This window comes from Sitophilus oryzae, unplaced genomic scaffold, assembly GCF_002938485.1.
Source record: "Sitophilus oryzae breed Bouriz unplaced genomic scaffold, Soryzae_2.0 scaffold_111_pilon_pilon, whole genome shotgun sequence".
Classification (NCBI taxonomy): domain Eukaryota; kingdom Metazoa; phylum Arthropoda; class Insecta; order Coleoptera; family Curculionidae; genus Sitophilus; species Sitophilus oryzae.
The window spans coordinates 5,488,098-5,506,071 of NW_022145749.1; the positions used below are offsets into that span (position 1 = coordinate 5,488,098).

Sequence of the window (17,974 nt, forward strand, 5' to 3'; positions counted from 1 at the left end):
TTTTATAGTTTCGATATAAATGACATAATAAACTTTACTCTATTGTTGACTGGCCTTGTACATTCATACTGATATACCTTGTACAAGATACTGAAATATTCGGATTTATTAAAAAAAATTATATTATTAAAATTCAATTTTTATTTTTGACACGACAAAGAATTGCCGTTTTATAATAAAAATTTTAGAGATTACTAGATATTTCGTAATAAACATGTAGCTCTGCTATATTAAAAATATTTTGTGGTGTGTTGTTGCATAATCGACTATTTTCCAAGCATCGAATGGACGAAGGAAGGAAGCGAAGGGACGAAGTAATGCGAGGAAGGGACGAAGGAGCGAAGTGTGAGTATGGGGCTTTACACAACAATAAACTTACCTGGAATCAATATGATTATTATCAAGGTGATATTCTAAGCCGTGTTTTGTTAAGTAATCTTTGCCACAATGCACACAAGGGAACAACTGTCGTTCTTCTCGTGCCAAGTGAAGCGCCTTATGCCGACGAAAATGTTTTGTTGTCGTTTCGTAGCCACATACGGTACACCTACAGATCTTCCTTCGATGTTTCTTCGATTCCTTACCCCTAATAAAATAATAATTTAAATATTACAGTCTTGTAACTCTACAAATCAAGGTTCCTCAAACGTAAAGGGTTTTCCATTAGAAGCGCTAGGTTTTTGTAACGCAATAAAACAAATTGTGACAATGATATTGATCAATTTTTATTATTTTCTATAAAATACATATGTTAACATTATGTTTTAAAATTTTTATTAGGTAAATGTCCGCCGCGGCTTTTATTATTTTATCTATATTATCCATTGTTTCTAATATACAGAGTTGTTCACCACATACGACGCGGAGTATTGTAGCTAAACCACAAATTACTTATAACAGATGCGAAAGAACACCGAATTACGCGTTCAGGTTTCTGTGACCTTCAGAAAGAGTTCATAGACAATCCGCATCAATGTATAGTTTGGGTTATTATTTGTTTGGGTGAAAATAATCTGCACCAATATGTTATTGAGGCATACAAAAAGGTCCACAGACTTCGAGACATACGAAAAATCAAGTCCATTTAGCGTGTGTCGCAATTTTCACACCTTAAAAAATTAGTTTTTTTATAGCTATAGCAACTGCAGCGACTATGAAAAAAGCTGTGTGATTTTCATAGAAAATAAGGGCACCTGTAATTCATTTGAGAATGTTATAAATCGCTAAAAGAGGTTTCAAATCTCTTGGATTTCTATTAATATTAAATAAATTTTATTAAAAATTGAACTAAAATTGTTAGTATCATTAAAAACAATTCAAATTCAATAATTGTATCAGTCAAATTCCCTCATTTAAGGTAAATATTAAAGTAAATATAAATACAGCTCATTCTAAGCTCTACTTATCTTTAAGAAAAATTTAAATCATTGTTGCAATTGGGGCTTAATGCCATTTCGAATGAACAATAGTATTAATAATGTACATTATAATAATAATAAATTTTATATCATAGTGTGTATTAAAACTACTAAAACACTTTTAAATTGGTATTATATTAACAACTTTTGTTTTTTAATCAAAAAAAAGTTACCAATTTTCTCAATCAAAATATTTGTGGTCCTGAAAAAGGACCCTTTGTTTTCCCATGTTCGTCAAGGTAGGTAATGGGTAAACGGTAAAAACAGGATAATGAAATTTAAAAATACAAAAATTGTTCAAAAGTGCCTCCCTCTTGCATTAAACAATAACCCAAACGATCATAAAATCCCCTCTTCACATTGGATAACATATCAGGGGTGACAGTGTCAAAGGCATTAAATATTTTCTGCCTTAACTGCTCCAAGTTTTGAATTTCTTCATGGCCGTAAATTTTAGATTTTATGTACCCTCATAAAAAGAAATAATTCACCGAGAAGTCAGGTGAAATTAAACGTCAGTCTAAACAAAACTGTCATTTTCGAAAACTTTGTCAAAATTTGGACACACGCTAAATGGACTTGATTTTCCTATGTCTCGAAGTCTGTGGACTTTTCTGTATAATCTCACAGTAATTTAATAGATTGCTCGTCATATTATATCAGCTCGTAGGAGATTAGGAAAAAAAAGATATTTATAGTATAAAAAATTAATTTATTTAACAAAATTTAATTAAAGATGTGACAAAATAGTTACATTTCTATTGGTTCTATCGGACTTTTTTCGACTATATAAATCTTTATTTATTGTAAACTTTAATGCATAAAATATTTTCAATCTAATAAATAATTTAATGATGTAAATAAGAGGAAATTTCTCACATGGGTTGTCAAATTCTATAGTTTTTATTATATCAAACAGCCTCTGAATGTTTTCTTCAGTGCAAAACTCATCAAAATTTAATATAAATAATTTTTCCAGCCTGTAAATAAAATGAACAAATTTTTCCACCTTCATGATCAAAGGCTTTTAAATGGGTAAATAATTTCGAGTTATCCAGAGATTCGGATTCTTTTGCAAATTTTAGACAAATATCACATTGATGTATTTGAAGACCCTTTTTAATGATGTAGTCAAACATAATTAAGGGCATTTTGAGTTGAAAACATTTCTCAGAGGCTGTTTGATATAATGAAAACTATAAAGTTTAATCCACCCATGTGAGAAATTTCCTCTTATTTACATCATTAAATGATTTATTAGATTGAAAATATTTGATGTATTAAAGTTTACAAATAAAGATTTATATAGTCGAAAAAAGTCCGATAGAACCAATAGAAAGGTAACTATTTTGTCACATTTTTAATTAAATTTTGTTAAATAAATTAATTTTTTATACTATAAATATCTTTTCTTTTCCTTATAAATAAACACGTTTACATCCCATTTTAAATAAGATATACAACTTACCAAAACTTAGAAATAACAGTTCAAAAGTTCAACAAAAATCCTACACGCGTTTTTAAAAAGAAACATATAACCACGCACTATGTCATTCCAGCAAGCGAATACGACACAGCATAGGTTTCCGGACTAAACGACTGGTGTATTTACACCACTCAATAGGCGTGTCGGGTTTGCCGAGCGGTTTCCGATGCAGTCGCTTTCTTTCGCATCTGTTGTAGTTAATTTGTGGCTAAACTCTTAGATTTTTGCAAATTGTAAGTTTTTTATATTTTATATTTTTACAAGATACAGAGTGGCCCAAATAAATAAAAAATATCAAAGTTGTATTTTTTTAAATGATACACCCTGTATATTATTACATTTTTAGTTTTTATGATTAAAATAAAGGTAAATTTGATTAAGGTTTACCGCATTTTAATCTTACCGTTTTTGAAATATTTAGGTTTTTGCCAAAATACAGTAATAATTTTAATGCTTTATTTCTCCAGGCGTATTTAAGTTTTTAAAACCAAATATTGTACTGAAGTATTTCTATTTACTAAATTTTGTGTTGCAATAATAAAAATGATGCTACCTTATACAGAGTGTCTAAAACTTTATTTTAAATAATAACTAGCTATAAACGGCAATAACTTCTTTAATTTAAATAGAACACCCTGTATATTTTATGATAATCAGCTGCACAATTTAATTGTCTATCAAATTGTATTATATCATTTTTTACCTATGGCTTCAGGTTTTCGTAGAAAATGCATTTTCTTATAATTTAGACCTCAATTATCAATATACCCATGGAATATTGACATTTTTGATTATTTTTAAAGATATAACTAATGTTTAAAGGATACAGATACTAATATTGTCGATATAGTTCATTTATGTTATTTATATTATTAGTTCATTAAAAAATATATTTTTTTAAATATTTGTAAGAGGACTAATTAATATGATTCCAGTATTCAAACTACATTAATTAACTGTTTGCTTTGATTAATAATAATTGCTCCAAATACTAAAAAACTTAATTTTGTATGTGTATTAGACAGTGTGGTAAAAAGTAACACCTTAAAAATTTTATTGCATTTTTTGCCGGATGCTTATTTATAACAACAGAGCCGTTAATTTTCATAACTTATTATATTGATTTCTGATTCCAAATCCATATTTATTTAGAATAATTTATTATCTAACACAATTAAATATGTAATTAATTAATATTTGGGCGGAAATAATGGTGGTATATTTAATTAATGGTATACTTTTTTATAAAGATTTAAATAGTTTTATTTTTGTAAACAAATAGGCTGGTAATATAATTGTTTTTAGCACCTGTGCATTGATTGCTTTAAAAACAATCTAAAATGTCAATATTCCATAGGTATATTGATAAATGAGGTCTAAATTATAAAAAAATGCATTTTCTACGAAAACTTGAAGGAATAGGTAAAAGTGGTATAATACAATTTGATGGACAATTAAATTGTGCATCTGATTCTCCTAAAATATACAGGGTGTTCCATTTAAATTAAACTAGTTACTGCCGTTTAAAGCTAGAAATTATTTAAAATGAATTTTTAGACACTCTGTATGAGATAGTATTATTTTTATTATTGCAACACAATAACTGATCAATAATTAAACTTCAGTAAATATTTAGTATTAAAAACTTTGATACCCTTGGAGAAATGAAGCCTTAAAATTTTTACTGAAATTTCATAAAATTCAAAATATTTCAAAAACGGTAAGGTTTAAGGGTGATAAAGCTTAATCAAATTTACCTTTATTTCAATCGTAGAAACTAAAAATGTAATAATATACAGGGTGTTCCATTTAAAAAAAATACAACTTTGATATTTTTTATTTATTTAGGACACTCTGTATCTTATAAAAATATTTTTAAATTGTAGCTTTAATAGTCTTTCAACGAATCCAAAACTTACAATTTGTAAAAATCTAATCGTTTAGCTACAATACTCCGTGTCGTATATGGTGAACAACCCTGTATATCAGTAACTTAAATGGAGAGAAGAAATAAACCAAGTTCAGTTCAGGTATAAACTAAATCCAGCATATGGAGATATCTTGGAGAAGACCAGAGTAAGAGGATTTATCACACAACTCTTATACGTAATTAATTTTAGTAACACAGAGATAAAAGAGGTAATACTTAATAATAATTAAAGCTAATTTAAGATAGTTAAGTCATTGTATTATTCTGTTATTACTAAAATAACAATCATCGTCATGTATTCATAAAGATAGTTTCTATTCTTTACCAATGCTAATAAGTATTGATTAGAATATACCTTCATTTAGATTTAGAAAAAAATAAATAGAAGACATAATACCGTATGATCGAAAAAAAAACGGCGTCCAGTTGGTTTGGAAATGATGAGGGGTTTGATTTTTAAATAGCACCCTCGGTATTTTTTTACTTATAGAAAATGACACTCTGAATAGAATGACTTATCATATGTCAACTTTTTGACATTTTCGCATATCGACGGTTGAAAGGAGAAACTGCTAATACGCCACTTTCGTAACTTTACAGAAGACCTGTTTGTCTGTTTTATTTTGAAACTCTGTCGCTTAAGGCATTATGTTTCTCATAATTTATTCAAAATTTAAAAAGTTTAATGCGCCAAACCATAGGATTATTAGGATGAAACCTAAGTAGATCGACGCAGAAAAATTTGCTGATTTCGATAACTCAATTTCCACAAAAGTGGCGTATTAGCCATTTCTCCTTTCCACCGTCGATATGGTTTATTTGAAATTGTAACATGCGGTTCACAACGATAATTTGACTCGAAATACCATGCAAGGGTGTGGTACCAAGTTATTCTGCTGTTTCCAAATATGCTAATGAACCACCCTCGTTCCATTTGAAAAAATTCAGATATGATTAAAGATACGATTTGGGCATTTTTTAACCGGCCAAGACAGGACACGAAAAACATTAGAAGATCAAATCTATTTTTCCAAGGTTTCTTGATTAAAAATTAGTGTTGACTCTAGATTGAAATTTAAAATACGATTTTTTAAGCAAAAACATCAAAAGTTGACATATGATATGCCTTATATTCAGAGTGTCATTTTCTATCAAATAAAGTAAAAAAAAATAAGTAAACTTAAAAGTTGTTTTTTTCCGGTGAAACAGGAAGTGACCGAAAATAACTCAATACGTCAATCAATCCTAATTTATGTCATATACTAAAATACCAGATCTCGTTTTTTTCTCTGAAAAATAAAAAAAATTATAAGGGTGTGCCACTTTTAAGACGCACCCGGTATGTAGATGCCCGAGGCACTATCGCCGGACCCCGTAAACCAATAACGAATGTTTGCCAAGTACACGAGCCATCTGACCCCGGCTTTAAAGGTAAGTAAAATCGTCTGTATACTAATTTTTATATGAAATATTAACAGATATAAATTACGTCACAGAACATTTTCGAGGAAATCATATTGAAAATGTGAATTTGCTTGGTCTAGGTATCAATCATTTTTTTTTATAATTAATCAATCTGTTTTGATTCACCAAACAATCTTTTTCATACAATTAAGTTTTGGACAATAAAACTTCTTTCGCACGATAAATATACTTAATCTGTATGTTAGGTTTATATGGTTTTGATAATTATATTTCGTTGGCGTAATTTAAAAATGACGATTTTAACAATTTTGAAACATTTGCAGGAACAGATAGGTATAACAGATAGAACAGATGCAGCCACATATGATACATAGCATATTGGTAGGATCATAGAGACATTAGGTGTTGATTTGTATAAAATGAAGTTTCTCAAAAGAGACCTTGATGATTATGTATGGCAAAAAGAGGATGTACAAATAATTGGAAAGAAATATATTTTCTATGGTCCTATTAATCTGCAAGGTCCATTTCATATTACAGGCAAGATAAGATAAATATTGAAAATAGATTTAAGATCTTAAAAAAGAATGGAACCATTTAAATTCATCTTTTAATTATACACTTTTTATATGTCCATACAATGTTTTAAATCATATATTATATAAACATTTACAACTATTTGATAATTTGTATTTCTGTGTTATGTCAGATAACTACCTATATTAACAGATGATATTAAATACTAACAAGATTAAAATTTGTTTTTGCTTAAATTATATCAGTATACCGGGTGCGAAAAAATAAAGAAGTTATAAGGGTGAGCCATCACCCTTATAACTTCTTTATTTTTTCAGATAAAAAAACGAGATTTGGTATGTTAGTATATGACATAAATTAGGACTGATTGACGTATTCAATTGTTTTTTGACACTTCCTGTTTCACCGGAAATGACTACAACTTTTGATTTTTAAATGGCACCCTCGGTATTTTTTTTACTTTATTCGATAGAAAAGGACATTCTGAATAGAATGACATATCATATATCAACTTTTGACACTCTCGCCTAATAAAAAATCGTATTTTACAATTCAATGTAGAGTACTATGGCTATGTTAAAAACACTAATTCTTAATCAAGGAGCCTTGGAAAAATAGATTTGATCGTCTAATGTTTTTAGTGTCTTGTCATGGCCAGTTAGAAAATGCTCAAATCGTATTTTTAATCATATCTCAATTTTTTCAAATGGAACAAGGGTGGCTCATTAGCATATTTGGAAAAAGATTTTTTTTTATGAATAGTTTGATACCATACACTTGGTATTTCAAGTCAAATTTTCGTTACGAACCGCAAGTGTTATTTTCTATCGAATAAAGTAAAAAAAAATACCGAGGGTGCCATTTAAAAATCAAAAGTTGTAGCCATTTCCGGTGAAACAGGAAGTGACCGAAATCAATTGAATACGTCAATCAATCCTAATTTATGTCATATACTAATATACCAAATCTCGTTTTTTTAACTAAAAAATTAGGGAAGTTATAGGGGTGAGCCACTTTTGAGACGCACCCGGTACACTAACAAAAACGGAAACTTTAGTACGTACCAAAAATCCTTCACACTCACCCGCAATTATGTGCAATCGCATGCAATCATTCAAAATCATTTACAATTATTATGCAATCAAAATACAATCCTTTACATTCTGGCAATCGCGTCGCAATCGCTGGGTTGTACTTGCATAATTTAAACATTACATGTACCTGTACATTATGAAAAAAATAATTTTAAAAAATCCAAAATATTCATTTTTGGTTCGGCCGTCCGCCGCTCGCGGGAATCTTGGACAAAGCTTAACTCAAATAGCCAAGACTCTGGATAATTATTAGATTTTACTGTAATATGTAATGTTATATTTTACATATTATATTTTCTTGTACTACCTTGAATTATCACTCGTTCCAGAAGCAATTTGTGAAGTTAAATCTTGCTTGGAATTATCCATTGGTTTTACAGTAACATTTATCTTTTGTCTTTTTTTCTTTTCTGGGATTAAAAATTTAGACTGTTTCTCTTCGTTATGCATTAATATTGTAGCAGAGATTGTAGGGCCATTTACTTTCTTTCCATCCACAAAATGGCAAGTAGGTACATAAATATGCTCCAGGTCCTGGTTCTATAGCCCTAAAATTATATATAGAAACATAAAATAATAAATATTATAGAAGTAGATTAAGGTTAAACAAGCTCAGTATTTATTTAAGTTTATTTAGTTAATTTTAACTTTTTGCAGGAATATCCTACCTTGTGAGTTTTATCCAATTTTTCCTTGTTTTGGTATCCTTTTTAGGAAATCTATAAAATTTACAACTCTCTTTAACATTGTAATGGTTACATTTGTGGCTTACATCCTGGTGCCCAGCACTTTACCATCGTTATATGAAACAAAACCGATAAAATTTATACTAAAATACGTTTTTATTTAACAAAAACTGCTAAAAGAACGTTAATTTCAATGATAAAAGTAAGGTTATGTAAAATTATTGTTTTTCATATACCGTATGATTCAGGGTTCGGAAAACTACATGTTACTTTTAAAAACTACATAAACTACATTACATGTAGTTAATGTAGTTTATGTAAGAGGGTGTAGTTTATGTAACCTATGTATGTAAATTTCAAATAGCAAAGGTTTGAGGTGAGTTTATAACAAGTTGAAGCTTTAAAAACATATAATGTATTTAAGAAAACAGAAGAAGTATGGCTTTAAATATAATATTTACATCATATTATCTCTATTACACCTCATACAAAGGAAAATTATTCATAATATCAATACATAGTTTATTAACGTAGTTTTCATGTAGTTAATGAACGGAAAAAAAGGTAGTTTTTGAGGATAAACTACACGTAGTTAATCAGGTAAATTACGTCTTAATTAACTACTTCCGAACCCTGCGTATGATCGAAAAAAACGGCGTCCAGACAAATTGGCTTGGAAATGAACATCGTTGACATTCCCCATATAATTTTACATATAAAATGACAGCGATCTTCATTTCATAGCCATCGCTGACGCCGTTTCTATTCGATCCTTTATTCGATCATACCAAAGGATCATATACGGTATTTCAAGTTAGTAACACAGAATATACATGGTTAATAACTTGTTAATAACTGATTTTCCCCCTTGATATAAATATATGTTCTAATTATTACCAGGATACATACATTCAAATAGAAATATTCAATCAATCCTAAAAGAATACACAAAAATCTCTTAAACTTGTTTTTTGTGTAGATACAACAAACAAGGATACAACGGATACAGCCCATGATACAGCCAAGATACAGTACATGGATACAGCAGCGCCAAAAGCCAGGTTTCCATTGTTCCCAACTCTCGAAGTCGACATATCGACAATTCGAAGTCCGATATCTGCTATCCGCTATCTGTCCGCTATCCGCTAGATTGTGTGCCGCCAGATTCGTTAATTTTAATCTGCTAGAATTCGCCGAATGCGCTAGGAGAAATATACTGAAATTTTGTTTTTATCCTCCAACCCAAGCAGCAACTGAAATTCCTTAATATATCTGGGGCTTGATTCTGTAATAATGAATAAAGAATAAAATTTATCCTTTATTCAATGTTCTCTAAACATATTTCGGTATACCCATATTTCCTGTCTAATAACTCATTTAATCGTATACAAACAACATAGACTAGACAGGAGATTTCTTGCTGCGGAACTTACAGAATCCCACTGCTGAGCACCTGAGTAGAAGTGAGTACTTTATCAAGGTCCATAAATTGAATTATAGACCTTTTTCTAGGACTTCTTTTTAGAAAGTAATTATTAATATTTATTTATTACACAACACGACAACACACATCCACTCTGTCGCTTTATTTTGTGCGCTTGGGAAAATACTTGCCCTTCCCTCTTTGTTCAGTAAATCTTATTGTACTGAATTCTTCAATTGTACTCTTAAGTACATACGAAAATCGGCGCCCAACCGGCCCAACGGTTGTCTCTGATGTTGAACAAGATACCACTGAGATATAGAAGGTGCCAAAAAAATTATCTAATTAATTAGATATTAGTACATTATCTGAGAACCGGCAACATCGCGACACAACAATTTCAAAAACGCGCGTGGTGGGCTGAATAAGAATACTAAAGCCCCGTTCTCAGAACTGCGACTGTCGCCAGCGACACGACAAAAGAACCAATCAGATTTGTACAAAATTCAAACAGCTGTCAATTTTAAATTTAGTACAGCTCCCATTGGTCGTTTGAAGTGTCAATCAGTGTCGCTGTCGACACGACGTTGTTCTGAGAACGGGGCTTAAGGAAGGAGCATAATCACAGAGCATAATGCTATCCATGTATTTATGCATGGTGGGCGGAAAAGCCACCATAAAAGCTCTCTAGGGTGGGGATCCTTGACAGTTCTGTTTGACCATTCATTTGACACATTTGAATTTGATTTGAAATTTTGTGGATTTGTCAGTCTTTACGGAGCTTATTTTATGTTATTTATTATTTATTCTACTACTGATAGTTGTATAAAGGTAGTAAATCTAGATGGAAATTGTGGCGGAACTTAAATTAACAGTGACACTATCGCGATTTATCGAAAAAGACTCTAAAATAGTTGGTTGTGTAGCGTGCGGTAGATCTCGGCAAAAAATTGAGTGAAATAATGGAACAACTTTTCGCTAGTAAGTGACTATATAATATACATACGTGTAGTAAACCGATCATTTATGAAATTCACTTAAATTAACTAAATTATATATTTTTCTTGCATTTTAGCTTTTATTTATTACTTGTCAAAGATTAGATGTCAAAGAATTTAGATACGTTAATTTGACTTACCTGCTTCAGTAGCGTATCGGATGTTTGTGTTAATAAATACTTATTATAACTTATCTATTTTTATTAGAATTATATATTTTTATAACAATTTTAGTAACTACCAACTACCAACATTTATTCACAACGTAAAATAAAACAAAAAATTATTGAGTCTACCCCACGTCTACCCTACATCATAGTTTTATATTTTTTAAATAAAATTAGAACGACACTGATAAACCGGAATTTAAGTCGGCCATATTTGAGGCCCATCGCGGTGTACCTAAGATTTTTGATATGCTCCTTCCTTAGTCTTCTTATTCAAAGATACGGGCCTAACAGAATAGTCATCCCAGAGATATAGAGGTAGGTAGCTGCGTCACACCATCGCCAACAATTTTTAGATTTAGTAGTAAAGTAGATAAATGTTCACATAGGTTTTTAGCAAAGTCGAATTTCTACCCAAAACATTGTAATATTCTTAATTTTATAACTGATTTTAATTTATTTTTCCCCTTTATCAACCACAGAAAATAAGAATTTTTATATATGATTCAAGATTCTACCAAGCAACAACTATTTACCGGTTGTCCAAACGAAATGGACTAGGGATATAATCGAAATGTCTTAGTTTACAAAACAAAGACAAAAGAGTGGGGATAGCGTTAAAAAATGTAAAACGTCATTTTGATATTTAAATCGCACTGAAAATCTTTAAAATAGTGAAGACTAAATTTTCTAATCAATTATATTTGATACTGTAAAGTTTAGAGTATATAAACTATTGTTTTCGTAATGTCTGAGAACGTAAGTTTTTTGAATAGTTTTCTTTGGTGAAGGTTAGAATGTTGATCAGGTTAATCTTTATGTAACTTATTTTAAGGGCGATTATGGTTTATACCAATCTAGGAATTTAGATCCTAATGCTGGAGATCCCGAACCCTTTGTGAAAATATTTCCTAATGATTCGCACATATCCCGTCCTATGTCCATTATGTCCAATCATTCAATTTCTACTGAATACAAAATATCTTTCCCCCCTTCAATGGTATATTTTGTTATTTATTTTTATCTCAATTTCTATTATATGTCTAATTATTTTATATTTTTATATATTTATTTCACAGGATACACAAATTAGAAAGCTTCGGCTTTCCATGGAGCCATGGCGGGAAGTTATCTTACAAATTAATAGTATTCTTTTATGGGAAAAGCAGTGGCATTCAACAGCTCTTCTGGCAGGTATGTTTATTGTTATATCTATTTATGTATATATTTTTTTATCATTGCATATATTACAGGCACAAGTTTCCTTTTTACACTACTATGGATTTCTAATCCAAATGTCTTAACTGTTGTGTCATTAATTGGTCTTATAGCTACAGTTTCTGATTATTTATTACCTACAGTTTTGTCTGCTATTTTTAAATCAGATACTTGGTCTCCAGAGAAGCAAAAACAATATGAGGAAATTTGTACAAATATTGTTTTATATAAAACCAAGACAGAGTTACTTATATCTTCTTATAGCAGAATGAGAGTTACTAATCCCAAAGTGGTATGAACGGAATTTTACTGAACTTTAAGCAGATTACTATTAATTCGTTTATTTTAGTATTTCAGCGTTACAATTTTTGTATTGTGCTTTTTGACATGGCTTGGCGGGACAATTGATAATTTGTTTTTAACTTTCCTTTTCATAACATTTCTTATTATGTTGCCTGGAATGTTACATCATGGAATGCTTGTAAGATTTACTGACACTTTTACAAAATTATTTAATGACTTAGTTGAAAATGCAAAATCGAAAGTGGTTCAAAAGAAGATTCAGTGATGCGTATTGAGCTTCTAAGAAAGATTGTATAAGTTTTATGTTTGATTTTAAAGCATTAATACTATTTATTTATATTTTTTCTGTTTCTTTAGTCCATTTTTATTCTACCGTTCATATTATATAGAAAATTACTGATGTAATATGTGTAGTTCTTTAATTATGTTGTTTGTTCTAATACAAATTATGAGGTGATATTTATGGTTAGACTGATAATTATAGTATTTTAAGTAGTTTTGTACCAGTGTGTGAATAAAAGAGATTTTATAACAGAATGATTTTTATTAATAAACTTTATTGATATAATTTTAATATGCTAATATCCATCTTTGAAATCCTCCTCATATTCACTTTCAGTTGTTTCTTTCTGGTGTTGATCACAGTCAATACCCAAGACTTCACTGACAAAGAAGTCTGCATTAATTTTCTAGTGCAGAATTAAAAAAGCAATATTACTTTTAATAGTTTTAAGGTACGTCCATAGTGCACCGGCTTCTAGCTTTATCGCGGCAGACTTGCGGTGAAAAATAGAGGAACGTATACGCGTGAAATTTTGAGGGTAGAAGTTACTATAAGTGTTACATATTTTAATGCTAAAAAAGTGTTGATAAGTTCTTCAGGGACGTGCATATGGGTTGTCACTGGAATATTTTTCAAAAAAACACGTGCGCCACTGACTTCCTTTTGATAAAATGATGTAGACCGTTTACTGTTAATTAAAAGTTATCTCTTGATATTTTGTCGAATTCGGCCCCCTTGATGAGATAAACGCAATTTTATTAATCATAATTAATAACATTAAAATAAATTTATTATAATTTTGCTAATATCTTCGGTTTGAAAGAAGATATCAAGATGCAGTTTTCGCTGACTTTTTAATCTGTACTACTCTTTACTATCAGCTAAAATTACATATACTATTGAATTTAATTTTTTTGAAAAATACGCGCTATGTTTGTTAAATTGTAAGAAAGCGCCCCCTAGCGTCTACGTTTAAAACTTTATTAGTATTATTTTTATGGTATAATATAGAGTAGGAAACGCTTTTTTAAACGAGCCCTCGTTTGTTGGATTCTGGTCATCCAGTCCGGAGTTATTCACATTTAAATAAAGACAGATCTAACCTTTCCCCACCACTTTATTTAGCAGATAGGGGATAGGGCAGATAAGGGATTTAGCAGATAGGGGAAAATGATTCTAACAAAAAAAAATCCAAAATTTACTGAAGATTATGAAGCTATTATTTATAGTACCCATTATCTAGGCAAAATTCCGTAAAAATTCTATTTTCTTATTTTCCATAGCAGTTGCGCCCTCTAGCGGCTGTTTTACAAACTTGAAAATAATTTCCAGCAATTTCCCATAGCCATTTTAGTCATTAAATATTTTTTTTCGTATGCCCTACGGCTAATACTTTCCGAGATACAGCCGAGAGCTATTCTTAGTGGGACACCCTGTACATAACTACTAATTTGGAGACTTTTTTCTTTGCTGGCTCTCCGTCTATTATCGGCGCAGATTCACAAAGCGATAAAGACCTGCCGCGAAATAAGCCGGCCACCAGAAGGTGAAAAGCCGGTGCACTATGGCCGTACCTTTACATCGAGTTACCTGGGGTAAGAAATTGAAGTCAGTGGTAGAAGCGGTGGTTGCTCTTAATAACGTAGTAAGATATTTGTGTAAATGAGGGATGGGTTCACCTAAAAAAAGACAACTTTAGAAAAGACACACAGGGTGATCCGAATTATATTCGAAAAGAATTGGTTAGCATATTCTGTAGATAAAAAAAAATCCTGTAAATGTATGTCTTAAAGAGATTCGATACAGGGTGTGAAATTTAATTCATTTTTATTTTGATTTTTTTCAAATAATTTCTGAACTAAGGTCGATATTTGGATAAAAATTGGTGTTCGAGTGCTTTTTGACATGAGAAATTTTATGCCGATGTCAATATGATTTCTACTATTTCTACTTTTAAGGGGCGCCACCTACACAAGTTTTTGAACTGTTTTGAAGAGTAACAATTTTTCGTGCGTACCTGTATTAAACACTAAGTGAAAAAATATACATTTGCGCCGTTTTTTAGAAAAAAAAGTTATCTTAATAAAAAGGGCTACAAGTAATGGTTTTCAAGATATTTGGAATCGAAATAATCAATATACCGTACGATCGAAAAAAAAAAGGTGTGGTTTGGTTTGGTTTGGCTATCGAGCCAACTGGACGCCGTTTTTTTCGACCATATCGTATTAGTCATTATTGACAAAAATTAAACATGTTTACTCGATATACTTAGTAGATTGAAATAATAAATCTAGAGTTTTTTGTGGCAAAGTTTCAACAGAAACTGTTTTATCATCATTTTTCTAGAAACATTTATGATTAATTAAAAAAAAAATAAGTTCCCAAATTTATAATTTCAGTCAAGTAACTGTCTAGTCAACATGTTTATTTTTTGTCAATAATGACATGTATTGATATAATTTCCATCTTGAGAAGGGTTGCTCGTAGGGATTTTTACCAAGAGACTTATTTAAGTAAAAAACGACGGAAATCTATATTTTTTTCCCTCAGAACTCAGTTTTCAACTTCAAAACAGTTAAAAATATATAGAAGTCATATTGACATCAAAATCAAATTTCATATGTAAAAAAACACCAATTTTCATCCAAATATCTACAGGGTGGCGCACCTCATTCGCCTCGGTTGATTATACGAAAACGGAAAGATGTAGGAACAAAATATTTTATGGGTATATGTAGAGAGACAATGTGCATAATTTAAAATTATTTTGAAATATACAGGGTGTGTCAGAACTAAGATCCATACCAAAGTTATAGATTTTTTTATGGAACACCCGGTATTTTATTTAATTTTTGGAGCCTTGAACATAAAATCAGGCATTTATTATAAGGGTTTAATATGTCTAAAAGCTTTGGTTTTTTAGATATTTAAAGATATTTAAATATGCATGCTATAATAAAAAGATTTGTCAATACCTTGTACATTACTTTTCAGAATTAATTCTGGTGCTGACTTTCAAGCCAGAGAAATAAACTTTACTAAAAAAATTGATTGCTTCCTTAAATATATACAGGGGTATCAAAAATTGCTGGTCTATTTTAACTATTTATTTTACATAAAAACTTCGTTATTTCAAATGCAACACTATGTATTTTTTTAAATAAGTCGAAGCAGATTTAAATACTTTTTCAAACTATATTAGGGTTTCCTATACCTATCTGGCTCAGATTTTGAATAAAAAGCGATTTTTCAATAAAACAGTAACCAAGATGACTGGTGTCGCCATGGCAATTTTCTTGTAATACTTAGTAGCTATTTTCAAAATCGACATTAGTTTATGGACTTTATTTAAATTTATAACAGTTTACATTTTATTTAATTTACCTACAACAATTCAATAAGTAAGCATTTATTATTTTGTCAAGAGAAATAAAGAAGTAGTTCTTTGATTTATATTACGATGATTTGTAGGTATATTGGATTTTCTATAAAAGAACCAATTAAGGCAAATTCATTTTTTTCACATCCAACGACAGGTTTCTGCCTGATAGATTTTGCATCAGCTCTGCGAAATCGGAAAAAGTAGTTTTTCAAAGGAACGCTTATCAGGAAGATTCCTATTTGAATATCTTTGAGCATAAACCCTTCAGGCCAACAAGCAATAATTGAGCGTCCGGATTGCACAACGACCTTAGCGCGTGGCCGCCGGCAGCCCAGTAGGCAAGCGAGACATCAACGCTTTGCTGCGGGCCGATTTAACAAAATAAATAATTTTAAAACTGCCGTCATTTTGTTAATAATTATCGTATCGTGCTGATTTTTGCATAGAAATACTCATGAGTCTTTAGCGCTTCCGACAAGCCTAAATAACTGGATTATATTTTATATTTTCGATTTGTTTACCTTGCCCGAGTATATTATAACTTTGAGATAAAAATCTCTGTTATAAATTTTAAAACTGACAATTATGAATACTATCATTTAATTAGTTATACATTTAGTTACAACATATTGAAAATTTAGGTCTATCGGTTTATGCTAGCGGTAATAACGAGTATAAATAAAAAAATGGTCAGTACAACGCTCGCCGTTTTTAGCGCACGTTCAGTTTTGGGTTTAGTTTTAGCGCTATTTTTACAGAAAATAAATTCTGAACTTTGATCAAATCACAAGAACATTATCATTGCCAATATCTCCTGGTTATAATGTAGTTCTTTTTTTTTAAATATTGCATTGGTTTAGCTTAAAAAAACTTGAATTATGCTGCTTTTTTGCGAGAGCTACCGGAGCTGCGTTAATAAAGAGATGGATATGTATGTCAATAATAGCCACAATAGACTGTAATTTTACCTCGTAACGAGATTTTTTGGAAATATTGCACTTCCATTTATCCAGATTTCTACTAACTTTTGACCTTTCTTTTCGGCCGCATTTCCCTCTATTTAATAATAAATAATCTAAAAAACGCACAAATACTACTGGTAGTAAACAAGCTGTGGCAAAAATTTTCTATACTCAGTGTAAACAAAAGTCTATCGCAAATACTGTCTTTCGATTGACGTACATAGCCATCTCTTTATTAACGCAGCGCCGGTAGCTCTCGCAAAAAAGCCGCATAATTCAACTTTTTTTTAAGCTAAAACAATACAATATTTTGAAAAAAGAACTACATTATAACCAGGAGATATCGACAATGATAATGTTCTTGTCATTTGATCAAGGTTCATAATTTATTTTATGTATGTAAAAATAGCGCTAAAACTAAAACCAAAGCTGAACGTGCGCTAAAAACGGCGAGCGTTGTATTGACCATTTTTTTAATTTATACTCGTTATTACTGCTAGCATAAACCGATAGACCTAAATTTTGAATATGTTGTAACTAAATGTATAACTAATTAAATGATACTATTCATATCTGTGAGTTTTAAAATTTATAACAGAGATTTTTATCTCAATGTTATAATATGCACGGGCAATGTAAACAAATCGAAAATATAAAAAATA

At 30.3% G+C, this 17,974-nt stretch overlaps 3 protein-coding genes across 11 annotated transcripts in view; 1 reads left to right on the forward strand and 2 right to left on the reverse strand.

Annotated features, from left to right (window-relative positions):
• Positions 1-10,178, reverse strand: part of LOC115884592 (zinc finger protein 131-like) — a 47,185-nt gene extending 37,007 nt beyond the window's left edge. For 2 of the 8 annotated variants that reach the window (XM_030903280.1, XM_030903273.1), the window contains exons 1-3: positions 8,559-8,815; positions 8,198-8,438; positions 380-586 (exon numbers count right to left, since the gene is read on the reverse strand). In XM_030903280.1, the coding sequence (XP_030759140.1) occupies positions 380-586; positions 8,198-8,340 (350 nt within the window). In that variant the 5' untranslated portion in view covers positions 8,341-8,438; positions 8,559-8,815. The other 6 variants (XM_030903231.1, XM_030903240.1, XM_030903247.1 and 3 more) reach the window with 6 other exon arrangements.
• Positions 10,179-11,749: 1,571 nt separating this feature from the next.
• LOC115884648 (ADP-ribosylation factor-like protein 6-interacting protein 1) lies at positions 11,750-13,219 on the forward strand. Its single transcript, XM_030903308.1, has 5 exons — positions 11,750-11,923; positions 12,000-12,164; positions 12,244-12,358; positions 12,418-12,674; positions 12,732-13,219. Exons 1-5 carry the CDS (start codon positions 11,912-11,914, stop codon positions 12,948-12,950), a joined length of 768 nt encoding a protein of 255 aa, XP_030759168.1. The 5' UTR covers positions 11,750-11,911; the 3' UTR covers positions 12,951-13,219.
• A 1-nt stretch (position 13,220) lies between these two features.
• The window catches only part of LOC115884636 (cilia- and flagella-associated protein 251-like), an 80,971-nt gene continuing 76,217 nt past the window's right edge, over positions 13,221-17,974 (reverse strand). The window contains exons 19-20 of one of the 2 annotated variants that reach the window (XM_030903294.1): positions 14,559-14,647; positions 13,221-13,374 (exon numbers count right to left, since the gene is read on the reverse strand). In XM_030903294.1, the coding sequence (XP_030759154.1) occupies positions 13,264-13,374; positions 14,559-14,647 (200 nt within the window). In that variant the 3' untranslated portion in view covers positions 13,221-13,263. The remainder of the gene's footprint in view (positions 13,375-14,558; positions 14,648-17,974) is intronic. The other variant, XM_030903300.1, reaches the window with a different exon arrangement.